General features: G+C 44.8%; 1 protein-coding gene across 1 annotated transcript; it reads left to right on the top strand.

The window, feature by feature from the left end:
• Positions 1–3,444: 3,444 nt before the first annotated feature.
• Positions 3,445–14,757, top strand: Camlg (calcium modulating ligand). Its single transcript, XM_057787653.1, has 4 exons — positions 3,445–3,707; positions 5,398–5,858; positions 8,919–8,984; positions 14,050–14,757. The coding sequence occupies exons 1-4, from the start codon at positions 3,542–3,544 to the stop codon at positions 14,239–14,241; spliced, it is 885 nt and encodes a 294-aa protein (XP_057643636.1). The 5' UTR covers positions 3,445–3,541; the 3' UTR covers positions 14,242–14,757.
• The last annotated feature ends 419 nt before the right edge of the window (positions 14,758–15,176 follow it).

Consider the following 15,176-nt stretch of genomic DNA (forward strand, 5'->3'; position numbering starts at 1 on the left):
TGTTGCTCCATCGCCTTCAAATGAATACGATCACTGTGCTCAAGCTTGACTCTGGCTGTCCTGGAACTCTCTTTGTAGTCCAGGCTGGTCTCAGACTCATGGAAATCCACCTGCCCGTTTCCCAAGTGCTGGGATTAAAGGCTTGCGCCACCAACGCCCATCTTCCTTGGGATTTTCATTGGCCATGGTGAGCACTGGGGCTTCTCCTCTGCTGCTCCTTCACAAAAGCGGAACCAGGTCTATACTGAAGAAACACAAAAGTAGCCAAACCACCCAATGTAAAACATTCCCCTTGCCTCCCAAAGGTCTGCTGTATAGTCGGCCCATGTTCATCAGGGTTGTAGATGACACTCAGCGCAGGCAAAGCCAATTAATACCTACGTGCCTGTATTTCCTGGATGTCCACTAGAAATACACTTAGTTTGTTGTAGTTAATTCATGAATGTTTGTGCCAACTTGGTTCCAAGTAGATGATATAATTAAAAGTCACAGGATAAGCTGGGCAGTGGGAGGCAGAGGCAGGCGGATCTCTGTGAGTTCGAGGCCAGCCTGGCCTACAGAGCAAGTTCTAGGACAGGCTCCAAAGCTGAAAAACCCTGTCTCGATAAACCAAAAAAAAAAAAAAAAAAACCAAACAACAGAAAAAACACCCTCCCAACCAAAAGTCACAGAATACAATTATAAATAGTTTAAAAAATAGTCAAGACAGGGGCTGGAGAGATGGCTCAGAGGTTAAGAGCATTGCCTGCTCTTCCAAAGGTTCTGAGTTCAATTCCCAGCAACCACATGGTGGCTCACAACCATCTGTAATGGGGTCTGGTGCCCTCTACTGGCCTGCAGGCATACACACAGACAGAATATTGTATACATAATAAATAAATAAATATTTTTAAAAAATAGTCAAGACATTGTAACTTTAAGATTTATCATTTATCAGGTCTTTTGTTTGTTTATTTTGTTATTGCTGATTCTTTAAAAATTACTTATTGACAGAGAAACCCTGTCTCGAAAAACCAAAAAAAAAAAAAAATTACTTATTATTTCTATGTATGAGTGTTTTGCTTGCATGTCTATGCCCTATGTACATGCAGTGCCCACAGTGGCCAGAAGAGGGCACTGGATCCTGTGGAAATGGAGTTACCTTTAACTGGGAATGGAACTTTGTTGCTGATTTATGAAACAGGGTCTCAGTATACAGCCCCAGCTGGCCTAGAATTTACTAAGTGGACCACACCAACAGCAATTATAGAGATAAACCTGCTTGCTTCTTTTTTCCTGTTGCTGGGTTTAAAAAGCTTCTGACACATCTCTCCAGCCCAGCCACCTGCATTTGTCCACGGTCATACTCCCAGACATGAATTTCCCCATGTTATTTCAAAGATTCAGTTTTCTCTCTTTTCTTTTTCTTTTTCTTTTTCTTTTTTTTTTTTTGATTTTTCGAGACAGGGTTTCTCCGTAGTTTTTGGTCTTTTTCCTTTCTTTTCTTTCTCTCTCTCTCTTTCCTTCCTCCTCTTCCCTCCCTCCCTTCTCTTCCTCCTTTGCGGTGCACCACGCCTGTCTGCGCTGTATGCGCTACCATACAGTTCGTGAACTGGGCAAGGGGCTGGAGATTGAAACACACAAAGACTCACAGACAGAGACACTGATCATCCCTGATTCCAGAATGTCCCCTTTATTGTGTTCAGGGGCAGCTTAGGGATAGCCACACCCCAGCCAAACGCTCCAGAAACCTGCCATCAGGAACTCCTGAGGGTCTCGTGCTCAGAGCAGCTGTAGGCACTCAGACCAGGAGAAAACAAGTTGTTTACAAGAAATTCAGGATCTGGGGTCCACTGCTCCCAACACTCCTCCTCCTTGGTTTTTCCAGACAGGGTTTCTCTGTGTAGCCCTGGCTGTCATGGAACTTGCTCTGTAGACGAGGCTTTCTTCAAACTCACAGAGATCCACCTGCCTCTGCCTCCAGAGTGCTGGGATTAAAGCTCTGGGCCATCACCACTCAGTGATTATTTATTTTTCTGTTTAAATTGTTCCATCTTTGGGTAGTAGGAGCCAGTTAGGTTCCTTGATCATTCTGACATTTGAAAACTTTCTTGCATGTTGATATGACAGGATATTCCACCTAATAAAAGGTCTTTTAGATAACAAGAAAATTTAGGTAAACAGTATGTTATGTTTTGACCTTTGGGGTGTGTGTCTTTTTTTTTTTAATTTTAACTTCTGTTTTTATCTTTTATTGAGACAGTGTATCTCAATATACAGTATATCACTGTATAATTTGCTACAAAGACGAGAGAGAGAGAGAGAGAGAGAGAGAGAGAGAGAGAGAGAGAGAGAGAGAGAGAGAATGTATCTGAGTGGTGTTGGTTGGCGCATGCCTTTAATAACAGCACTCAGGAGGCACAGGCAGGCGGATCTCTGTGTTCGAGGCCAGCCTGGTCTGCAGACATGGCTAGGACAGCCATGGCGGTTACACGGAGAAACCTTGTCTCGAACCTCGTTCTCCCCGCAAAAGGGGCAAGTTTCTGGTAACAAGTGCTTGCCGCTGCAACTTTCACTTTGCTTCCTGGCATTAGTATAAAATGAGCCGGCTCCTTACTGGCATTTCACCCATCAGGCAGGGTTGGCTCTCTTCACCTATGAGAAAACAGAACGCACTTGGTGGACAAGGTGCGCTTTATTCAAAGGGCCAGAGATCTGAGAACACTGAGGATTATAATCCTTTAAAAAACTGATTTAACACTCTATGTCAAGCTGCCATGAAAAAGCTTTACAGGGAACGAAACAGTTATTTTTAAGTGCTTAAGCAGCTTGCGCTTTCCGAAATACTATATCTGGCTACTATTGAACGGTTTTAAATCTGCACTCCTTCAGCGCTCCACCACCAACAAACCGCTATTAGTAATACACGCATGCAGTACAACTCAGAACAAACCACTAGTGCATGCTGCAGGTTCCTTTCTATAGCATAACACAAAGTTCTCCTCTACGAGGGCATTTAAGCTAGGCATGCAGCATGATTGCAAATGAGAAGAGAAGGTCACAGGTCACAGAAGTGCCTGGGAAAACCTGGCAGAAGTACTGGGAAGAACAATCACCAGCACCCACCACCAAATCCCTGGACTAAGTTCCCGGAAAGCGTCGCACCCGCAATTACGTATCCTAGGAGCACAGACGCTTAAGACTGGCAGCAAGCGCCTGCCGCTGCAACCTCCATTTTGCTTCCTGGCAGAGAATAAAACGGACCTGCACCTCCCTGGCATTTCACCCATCAGGGGGGCGTCGGTCTCTTCAAGAGCTTCGAGATCACCCGAGAGGTAAGCTGGTGGTGAGGAACCAGAGCACTGCCAACCTAAGTCGCCAGAAACCTTGAACTCGGGATGCCCTCACCGAACATGGCGGCTGGGAGGCCATCGGCGCATGCTCACTCCTCAGTCCCCGCCCCCATGGGCGGGACTACAGTGGGAGTGGGACCGAACTCCGCGGCCCTTCCCTAAGACCTACTGGCCTTTGGCGTCACCGTGCCCCAGCCCGTGGAGAAAGCATGGAGCCCGGGACTGTGTCCACCGACGGCGGGGACAGGCCGGCGGGCCCCTCGGGGCTGTCCGCTTCTCAGCGTCGAGCGGAGCTGCGGAGGAGAAAGCTGCTCATGAACTCCGAGCAGCGCATCAACCGCATCATGGGCTTTCACAGGCCCGGGAGCGGCGCGGGTGAGAGCCTCGGTTTCGCGTCTCCCGCTCACCCTTTTGAATCTTCAAGATCCTTCTGCCTCCTCCGGCCCGCAAACCTTTTGACCCAAAAATGCACTCTGTAGTACTCTGTCCCCGCCCCCTAGGGCGAAATACTGTCCCCGTTTTATATTGTCACTTAACCCCAGGACGTTCCTTACTGCTTCCTATTTTCTTGGATCCTTGCCCTGAGATTGTGTCTCCATCCTGGTTACAGAGCCTCTGTTCCTGATTTTCCGAGTCCAGTTATTCGAGACACTGCTCTTTTGCCTTATTCCTCTTCTTTCTTGAAGGCTACATCTTTTATCCCCATACTTCCAATCCCATTGCGCCCCATATGCCCCAAATGCTTTTCTTTCCAGTTCCTCCCCTGACGCCTACCTTTTGCCTTTTGCTTTGTGACTCTTGTCCGCCCACATCAGTTTGTCGTTGCTTAACCGTTGGCTGGTACACCCTTTGTGGATATGGGTCCCTATGGTCATATCTTGGTGGCTCTGCTCAGTGCCTTCAACACTGTCACCTACAGAACTTCTAGGAGAGGTGACTATATATGTGGGGACGTTCTTTAGAGGCCTTTTCTAAAGAGGTGATGGCCCCACTGAGATTTCCTTTGACTAGCTGAGGTTACATCACTCATTTCAATAACTGCATTTGCCCTAAAGGAAACTCCATCTTTCATGCAAAGTTGTGTCCAGTGTATGGTTTTCTGATGATCAAATTCCTAATTGAGCATTGCCTTTAGTAATTGACTTTTTGTCATTGGTTGCAAGCTTGGTAGAACTCTTGGGATTCCTATGAGGTGTTAGTGATGAAGTTCTGAACTTCTAGATGATACAAGTGAGAGGCGTGGGTATCGTTTTCACCTCATTCAAAACAGTACAAGAAACATTTTCCGTAGTGATTAATCTGAAGATATTCTTTAAGTATTTGTGTGTTTCTTTCTCGGGGTGCTTTCTTTTTTTTTTTTTTTTTTTTTTTTTTTTGGTTTTACGAGACAGGGTTTCTCTGTGGTTTTGGAGCCTGTCCTGGAACTAGCTCTTGTAGACCAGGCTGGTCTCGAACTCACAGAGATCCACCTGCCTCTGCCTCCCAAGTGCTGGGATTAAAGGCGTGCGCCACCACCGCCTGGCTCGGGGTGCTTTCTTAATCTATTCTCTTGCTTTGCAGAGTTTTATCATTTTTAGAGTTCTTTCTTTAAAAACCAGAACAGCATCCTAAAAGTGCCTGCTCACGGCTGCCCAAGGATGGCAGCCGTGGGCATGCCACACCCTGTGCAGTCTGGACTCAGAAATGTAACTGTAAAATAGAAGCTGTAAGAAACTTCAGTGATTTTGTATGTTTATCCATACCGGCTAGTGCAAGAAATTCAGTCATATCTCTGGGATATTTTATCTGTGAGAGAGTCGGTCTTTACTCCTTGCCCCATCTCTTACTATCTTTGCTTGTTTGCTTAGCAGTTGTATTTCCTGTCCATGGAGTTGGAACGCTTTCCCCGCCAGAATCTCCTTTTAGGGTGATATTATTTTAAAGGTGAAGAAGGAAGAGCTGGTTTTGTTTTCTGCAGAGTCAGTATTTATTTTGATGTAGAGACAAAGCAGCACATTTTTTAGTATTAATGTTTAAGATGTTTGTAAGTATTGTAATGCATAAGGCTTTAATTGTTTTTCCTCAGAAGAAGAAAATCAAACAAAATCAAAGTCCCAGGACAGTGACAAACTGAACTCCCTCAGTGTTCCTTCAGCTTCAAAGAGGGTGGTGCTTGGCGATTCGGTCAGTGGCGGAACAACTGACCAGCCCAGTGGTGTGGCAGATGTTCAGGGTACCCAGCTGGGAGACAAACTGGACTCATTCATTCAACCACCAGAGTGCAGTAGTAACGATGGGGTGGAGCTACACCAGCGGAGCAGAGGTGACCCCACTGCAGGCGCAGCCCAGAGGGCTTCTCACCACGGCCTCGAACAGTACCTTTCCAGGTTTGAGGAAGCCATGAAACTGCGCAAACAGCTCATCAGTGAGAAGCCCAGCCAGGAGGACGGAAGCACAGCGGAGGAATTTGACTCTTTTCGAATATTCAGATTGGTGGGGTGTGCTCTTCTTGCTCTTGGCGTCAGAGCTTTCGTTTGCAAATATTTGGTAAGAGCTGCAAGTACTACCTGGGAAAATGCAAGTTGAATTATAAAAATGGGATTTCTTGCCAGCATCAACAGACCTATAGGGCTATTGGAAAGTGTATTACAGATCCTGTTTTTAGCCTAGTTACAGAATGGGAGCCCATTAATAGTGATTGCTAAGCTCTGTCTGCATACCCGGTGGGTACCTTTAAGTGCTTTCCTAGCCTGTGTTCATTTCCGTTCCATCTGGATGCACTATTTGCTGTCAGAGCCCACAAAGGACTGGAGACTCAGATTAAGTCATTTATCCAAGGTCACACAGCAACTAACAGGTAGGGTGAAACCAAGGTAGTTGCATCCCAGAACTGAAAGTCCAGATGACTGTATGTAGTATATATTAGCTAGTAATTTTCCAAGTAGTTTGAGACATTAAGATGGTCTTCTTGTGGGCCTCTCTGTAGGTAATTGTCTGCAGTTCAGAGGCGGTTTCAGTGTGGTACAATGTGGAAGCTTCATAATGACAGCCCACTATGGGGTACGGAACAGTACAGAAGGCTCAGCCGTAGTTCAGTGTTGTGATTGAAATTTCTTTCAAAAGATTATTAATTTATTTTTGTGTTTTACCTCCGTGTATGTATGTGTACCACATGCATGTTTAGTGCCCCCTCAAGCCAGAAAAGGAAGTTAGATTCTCTGGAACTGGAATCCCAGGCGGTTGTGAGCCGCCATGTGGGGGCTGGGAACTGAATTTACCCCACCCAGCCACTGCTCCAGTCTCCCAGTGCCTTGATTTGAAGCTGGTCCATTCAAAAGACGTTTTGAGAATACTTACTATGTACCAGGTTCATACATGCAATTTTCAGATTACTAAGATCTATATCATTAGGCAAAACAGATTTTAAACTCTGCTTTTATGCGGTTGGACATGGTGGTACACACCTTTAATCTTGGTATTAGGGAGGCAGAGGCAGGTGGATCTCCTGAGTTCAAGGCCAACCTATTCTTCAAAGTGATTTCTAGGACAGCCAGAGCTACACAATGAAACTCTGTCTTGAAAAACAAAAAACCAAAAAAAAAAAAAAAACAGAAAACTGCTTTTATGCAAATATTTTCTTTTTTTTTTTTTGTTTTTTTTTGAGACAGGGTTTCTCTGTGGCTTTGGAGCCTGTCCTGGAACTAGCTCTGTAGACCAGGCTGGTCTCGAACTCACAGAGATCCGCCTGCCTCTGCCTCCTGAGTGCTGGGATTAAAGGCGTGCACCACCATCGCCCGGCGCAAATATTTTCTTAAATGTAATCTGTTCAACAGATTTGATTATCTTCCCCTGACAATAAATTGTCACCAAAGCAAAGATCAGTGGTGCTTTTAACGTCCAGTGAGCCAAGAGCTGCTCTTTTTATCCAGGGCTCTGTGTTGTCATGCATTAAAAGCTGTGCCTCGCCAGGTGGTGGTGGCGCACACCTTCATCCCAGCCCTCTGGAGGCAGAGACAGGAGGATCTCTGTGGGTTTGAGACCAGCCTGGTCTATAGAGCTCCGTCCAGGACAGGCTCGAAAGCTGCACAGGAAAATCCTGTCTCGAAAAACAAACAAACAACAACAAAACCAACAAAAAAAGCTATGCCTCTTTTTTTAAAAATAGATTTATTCATTGTATTTGTGTGAGTGCTTTGTCTAACTGTGTGTATGCATGTATACTTTGTGTATACTGCGTACCTGCAGAGTCAGAAGAAGGTGACAGAGCTCACTAGAACCAGAGTTACAGGTGTTTGTGAGTCACCATGTGGGGCCTGGGAATTGAACTTGGGTCCTCTACAAGAGCAGTAAGTGCTCTTTCCAGCCCCATACCTCGTTTGGATTTTTGTTGCTTTGGTTTTATGGTTATCTTCACTACTAGTTATTCAATTGCTTATTTCTTGCCATACAATGGTGTTTGTTCTTTTGCCCCCTTCATAACCTTGTACATCTTAGAAATACATAAATTAAGTACCATTTTGGTTTTTTTGTTTTGTTTTGTTGAAGATGTCATACTGACAAACTGTTTAAGATAGTATGTCAACCAGCACTCGGGAGGCAGAGGCAGGCAGATCTCTGATTTCGAGGCCAGCTTGGTCTGTAGAGTGAGTTCTAGCATAGCCAGGACTATACAGAGAAATCCTGTCTCAATAAAACAACAAAACAAAGACAAACAAAGAACCAGAAAAAAAGAATAGCCTGCCATTTGAGAAGCAAGTTGTCTGTGTCAACATGAATCACTTCTCCCCCAATTTTGAAGGCTATGTGGCTTTTACTTTGAGTACTGTGCTTTTTGTTTTGTTTTGTTTTTTGAGACAGGGTTTCTTTCTAAATGTTTTTGGAATGGTTCTGTGGACCAGGCTGACAGAGGTCTGCCTGCCTGCTTGGCAAGTACTGGGATTAAAAACATGTGCCACCACCTCCTGGACTTTTTTTTTTTTTTTTTTTTTTCTTTTTCGAGACAGGGTTTCTCTGTGGTTTTGGAGCCTGTCCTGGACCTAGCACTTGTAGACCAGGCTGGTCTCGAACTCACAGAGATCCGCCTGCCTCTGCCTCCCAAGTGCTGGGATTAAAGGCGTGTGCCACCACCGCCCGGCTCCACCTCCTGGACTTTTAATGCACGCTTTTAGCTGTTTGTTAACTTCCGCTAGGTGAGGGAGAAGTCACTGCAGTTTTAATTCTCTAAGTTTGGGCTGGGTACGGTAGTGCAGCCTTTAATGCCAGCACTATGGGGCTGGGTATGGGAGTGCAGCCTTTAGTGTTAGCACTCTGAAGTCTGAAGCAGTAAAATAGTGAGTTCAAGGCTAACTTCTACATAGTGAGTCTCTACATAGTGAGAAAAGGCTAGAGAACACATCCAGGGAGGAAGAGCACTCGTGACTTGGATATGTTTTATGGTTAGAGACTAAGATTCTGTTTCTCTTACTCTCCTTCAGAAACAACAACACTTTCAGCCGCTGCATTAAATATTTTCCTGTAATGTTTTGCTTGGAATCTATAGCTTTTGTTAAGTTGACTTATGTCAATGATTTTATTGGAAACACTTAATTTTATTTTCTCTTTTCACAGTCTATATTCGCTCCATTTCTTACTTTGCAACTTGCGTACATGGGACTATACAAATATTTTCCCAAGGTAAATTTAAATCTTAATTATGATGTATTTAGGTTGACTCGTGACTAAGTAATTGTTAACAATCTATTTGTGTGTGTGCATGTGAGTGTGTTGACTTGTGACTGTTAACAATATTTGTGTGTGCATGCTCTAGTGTGCATGTGAGTGTGTTGACTTGTGACTAATTGTTAACAGTCTATTTGTGTGTGCATGCTCTGGTGTGCATGTGAGTGTGTTGACTCGTGACTAATTGTTAACAGTCTGTTTGTGTGTGCATGCTCTGGTGTGCATGTGAGTGTGTTGACTCGTGACTAATTGTTAACAGTCTGTTTGTGTGTGCATGCTCTGGTGTGCATGTGAGTGTGTTGACTCGTGACTAATTGTTAACAGTCTGTTTGTGTGTGCATGCTCTGGTGTGCATGTGTTGTCATGGCAGTCAGAGGACAGCTTTCAGGAGTTGGTTCTCCCGCCTTAGCTTCTAGGGATCAAACTCAGCTTCCAAGCTTTCGAGCAAGCGATTCTACCCCCTGGGCTATCTGGATGGCTTATGACTAAAGGGCTGCTTGGTGGTGGTGGTGCACATCTTTAATCCCAACACTTGGGGGCAGAGGCAGGCAGATCTGTGTGAGTTCGAGGCCAGCCTGGTTTACTGGTCTACAAAGCGAGTTCCAAGACAGCCAAGACTACATAGGGAAATTCTGTCTCGGGGAAAAAAAGAAGTTAAGGGCTGTGAAGATGGCTCAGTGGTTAAGAACACATAATACTCCAGAGGACTCAGGTTTGTTTTGTAGCATCCACATTGGGTGGCTCACAATTGTAATTCCAGCTACAGTGGAACTCAACTCCTCCGGCCACTGTGGGTACCTGCACTCATGCACAGACACAGACACATATACATAATTAAAAAATAAAGATAGTGTTCAATGTTTTTTAAATTGAAAAAAATTATAAAAAACAAATAGAACTTCAAGGAAGCGTTAGTTACACTCGATCTGAGTCAGTGCTACAGGATTAGGACCAGCAAGATGGTGCACAGGTAGAGATGATCCTCATCCAGCTGTCTCCAGTTGGATGGCCAGGACCACGTGGAGGAAAAGAGAAAGGCATCCATGTATAGTGGTATAGCATTTGTGTTTTAGTGAGTAAAGCTTGCCTGATGACCAGAGTGCAAAGCTAACCACCTAATCAGCCATACAGGTTGTGGTGGCACACAACTTTAATCTCAGCAGCCACCCTGGTTAGCCATAGAGGCCGAGCAGTGGTGGTGCGCGCCTTTAATCCCAGCCATAGGAGTCAGGCAGTGGTGGTGCGTACCTTTAATCCCAGCACTAGAGAGGGATATAAAGCGGGATGAGACAGGAACTTGCTTTCTTTTCAGCCTGAAGATTTTGTAGAGGTAAGAACTCTATTGGCTGGCTGCTTTGCTTTTCTGATCTTCAGTTGGAACCCCAATATCTGTCTATGGGTTTTTATTATTCATGCTACATCTATGCAAGATGCCTTCCACACCCATACACAGATAATCAATCAGTCAATCAGTGTAATGAAGACATTCAAAGTGGCTTAACCGATCATATTCTTTAGCAAATTTAATCATTCTGTTGGTAAGAAAGTAAACGAATTTGACTATTTTACTGTGCCCCTTTTTGGACCCATGATAGCAAGTCACTTTATTTATTTATTTTTTTTAAATATTTATTTATTATGTATGCAATGTTCTTTCTGTGTGTATGCCTGAAGGCCAGAAGAGGGCACAGGATCCCATTACAGATGGTTGTGAGCCACCATGTGGTTGCTGGGAATTGAACTCAGGACCTTTGGAAGAGCAGGCAATGCTCTTAACCGCTGAGCCATCTCTCCACCCTCAGCAAGTCACTTTAATATTGAGAATGAGAAACATTTGACAACAACACAGAGGGAAATGATGCTGAGAGCTGATGTTTTCCTGGTCTGCTTGACCACAGATGGATACATCATCTCCCTGAATTTGATTTGTCTGATGTCAAAGATAAACTTCCCTGTAGGTCAGGCGGATGCTTGCAGGTAATTTTATCATTCAGAAGGTACAGTCAGAGGAGCATGAGTTTGAGACTAGCCTGGGCTATACAGTGAGGCCCTGTCTCAAATAAGTAAAAATAATGTTATTTGTGTATCAGATTTTTGATATGTGGTTCAGAGCAGCTTAGAACTCTGTTCTCCTGCATCAGCTTCCTGGGATTACAGGAAGAGGCTACCATACCCAGCATATGATCAAAATTTGTGTCAAGTTCTTGGGCAAAAAATGACGGTTTGCCTGTTTGCTTAGTCATATCTATATCTATGGCTTTATGTGGGTGGGGGAGGGGAGCAAATTTGCATCAAACCCAGGGCCTAACACAGGCAAGGCAAATGTTTTTGCATGTGGAGCCACCTCACAGGAGGAGGTTTTAGAAAAAAAGATCTGGCTGGAGAGATGACTCAGTGGTTAAGAGCACTAGCTTCTCTTCCAGAGGTCCTGAGTTCAATTCCCAGCACTCACATGGTGGCTCACAATTGTCTATGGGATCTGATGTGCATTTATATATGCAGACAAGTATACGTAAAATAAATAAATCTTTATTTGCTATCAGGCAAATAAATAAAATCTAAAAAAAAAAAAAAAAAAAAAAGAGCTGGGCAGAGCATACTTTAATCCCAGCACTTGGGAGGCAGAGGCAGGCGAATCTCTCAGTTCGAGGCCAGCCTGGTCTACAGAGTGAGTTCCAGGACAGCCAGGGCTAAAGAGAGAAACCTTGTCTCAAAAAATAAAAATGGGGGGAGGGTCAAATCTTTTGTAGTTGAGATAGCAGCGTGATAGCTGAGGAGACCCTGTAGAGCTGTTTCTTCAAGGACAAGAGACTGCCTGTAAAAGCTCACTTTTGAGTCACTCTTTCTTGCTCAGGACTTTTAGGTGGGAAAATATGGCTCACAGATAACGTTTTGATTGTGTGTGTGTGCACACGCGCATGTGTGTGTACGTGCATGTGTGTGTGTGTGTGCTGGGGTTTGGACCTAGCACCTTGCTAAGCATGCCCTCCACTTCTTTTCTTTTCTTTCTTTCTTTCTTTCTTTCTTTCTTTCTTTCTTTCTTTCTTTCTTTTTCTTTTTTTTTTTTTTGATTTTTCGAGATAGGGTTTCTCTGTGTATCAACCCTAGCTGCCCTAGACCTAGCTCTTGTAGACCAGGCTGGCCTCAAACTCACAGAGATCTGCCTGCCTCTCTCTCCCAAGTGCTGAGATTAAAGACATGCACCACCACTGACCGACAACCACATAGCTTTTCATGTCTTTAAAATTGGTGAATCATGAGTGGCTATCTAGTGGTACAAAATGTCTCCTCTGGCCTCTGCGGGTACCAGGCATTCATGAAGCCGTGGGTTTGAGTGTCATCACCACCACATGATCTGGGCATGGTGGCACATGACTCTGCTTCCTGTCATTGGGAGGTGGAAGTAGAGGGTCAGTAAAGTCTTAGATGTGTAGCCAGCTTGAGGCCAGTCTGGGATCATGGCACTGTCCCTCAAAAAACTATTTTAAAATGAGACCAGTAAATTAAGAAATAAATGTTCTCTCTCCCCTTAGAAGTGTTCTGAACTGTCCAGTGACATCCCATCACAAGAGTGACCAGTGTCTGCTTCTGTGTACAGCAGTCAGGGTCCTCTAGGATGTCCCTGTGGTTGTGTTTGTAATGACACACAGCGTTCTTCTACTTCTGGCTTTTGTTGTCCTGAGACTCAGTTTACAGTAGTTTTCTCCCCTGCCTCTGATATGATTCTGCCCGTCCGTGAAGGCTGGGTTCCTCCCTACCCTGAAATCTTCCTTCGACCTTATTGCATGTGGCAGTGTGCTGGCCGACAGAGCTTCCGGAGCCCTTGCTGTGCTCTGCTTACAAAGACCCCAGAGCAGCCTCTGTGCCACTGACTCCTATCACACATCAGTTCATCCATGGGTCGGTGTTTATAGGCTCTAGTAATACTTTCCTTGTTTCTTACCTTGTGTTATTATATGTCTCTAAAGTGGTTATGTCTTGCTTCCAAAATAACATTTACTTGTTTATTTGTTTATTTGGGGGGCAGGGTCCCTCTACAGAGCCTTGACTGTTCTGGAACTCACTATGATACTAACCTGACCTCAGATTTAGAGATCTGCCTGCCTCTGCCTCCCAAGTGCTAGGGTTAAAAGTATGCACCAACATGCCTGGCCAAAATGACACAGTTATAAAACTTGCTGGGGGCCCTGTTGTCTGCTATTGCCTAAAATTGACTGATTTACCTCTTCGACGCTCAGTAAATGTTGGTGTGTTGTTTTGGGAACAGTGTGGGGAGAGAGAGCAGCAGCAGTTGTGTTTGTGTAGACCACGTGGTATGCTGAGGGCCGTGTTTGTGTAGACCACGTGGCATGCTGAGGGCCGTGTTTGTGTAGACCACGTGGCATGCTGAGGGCCGTGTTTGTGTAGACCACGTGGCATGCTGAGGGCCGTGCTTGTGTAGACCACGTGGTATGCTGAGGGCCGTGTTTGTGTAGACCCCGTGGTATGCTGAGGGCCGTGTTTGTGTAGACCACATGTGCTGAGAGTTGTGTTTGTGTAGACCACGTGTGTGCTGAGGGCCGTGTTTGTGTAGACGACATGGTATGCTGAGAGTTGTGTTTGTGTAAACCACGTGTGTGCTGAGAGTTGTGTTTGTGTAGACCACACGTGTGCTGAGAGTTGTGTTTGTGTAGACCACATGTGTGCTGAGGGCCGTGTTTGTGTAGACGACATGGTATGCTGAGAGTTGTGTTTGTGTAAACCACGTGTGTGCTGAGAGTTGTGTTTGTGTAGACCACACGTGTGCTGAGAGTTGTGTTTGTGTAGACCACATGTGTGCTGAGGGCTGTGTTTGTGTAGACCACATGTGTGCTGAGTGCTGTGTTTGTGTAGACCACATGTGTGCTGAGTGCTGTGTTTGTGTAGACCACATGTGTGCTGAGAGTTGTGTTTGTGTAGACCACACGTGCGCTGAGAGTTGTGTTTGTGTAGACCACATGTGCTGAGGGCCTGAGGTTAACTTGTCTTTTCCTTGATCCAGGGTGAGAAGAAGGTCAAGACCACAGTGCTGGCAGCTGCACTCTTGCTGTCTGGCATTCCTGCTGAAGTGATCAATCGCTCCATGGAGACCTATAGCAAGATGGGCGAGGTTTTCACGGATCTCTGTGTCTACTTTTTCACTTTCATTTTTTGTCATGAACTGCTTGATTATTGGGGTTCTGAAGTACCCTGAAACTCAAAGAACTCAGAAGTTTACAAGTGAAAACAATTTCCCTTCTTCATTGCACTCACTGTCTCTAATGGGGACAAATTGGTTTATACCTTTATGAAATTCTTTTTCTTTACTGAAGACCAATTGATTAGTTTCCCTGGTTTAAAAGGGTTGAGTTTGTATCAGTACAGGTATGAGTAACTAAATAGGGTAACAATGTCATTAATGGTTTTTCTTGTTTAATTAGAAACCCAGTCTTCTCTCTTTCCCCTGACTTCTGAGGTTTGTAGTCCCTCTGTGGGACCCGGCTAGTACTTGTAGGGGAGTAGATGAGCGTGGAGTCAGCCTGCCTAGAGGACCGCGACGTGTATCTGTGTCCTCCTGTTGTAGGGGAGTGGATGAGCTGGTGTCAGCCTGCCTAGAGGACTGCGACGTGTATCTGTGTCATCCTGTCCTGAGAAGTGAAAGAAAGCATCCTAAAAATAAAGCGAATGGAACTGAATTGTCTAATGTTGAGACTGCACATTTTATTTTTAAAAATTTTAACACAAGCCGGGCGGTGGTGGTGCACACCTTTAATCCCAGCACTCGGGAGGCAGAGGCAGGCGGATCTCTGTGAGTTCGAGACCAGCTTGGTCTACAAGAGCTAGTTCCAGGACAGGCTCCAAAACCACAGAGAAACCCTGTCTCGAAAAACCAAAAAAAAAAAAAAAAAAAAAAAAAAAAAAAAAATTTAACACAAGGCCTGTATGAGGTAACCATCCTCATCCTTCCTTGGGGTTAATGTACAAATAGTAAAGAAAGAAACAGTTAAAGTTCATACATGTGACCATAGTGTAGCTCAGTGACAGAATGCTGGGATTAAAGGCGTGCGCCACCACCGCCCGGCTCAAATGATTTTTTTTAAAGTTCATATTCTGTGCACCTTGTATTTATCTCTTTTTTTGTTTAGATTT

Source organism: Chionomys nivalis, chromosome 13, assembly GCF_950005125.1.
Source record: "Chionomys nivalis chromosome 13, mChiNiv1.1, whole genome shotgun sequence".
In the NCBI taxonomy this organism is placed as follows: Eukaryota; Metazoa; Chordata; class Mammalia; order Rodentia; family Cricetidae; genus Chionomys; species Chionomys nivalis.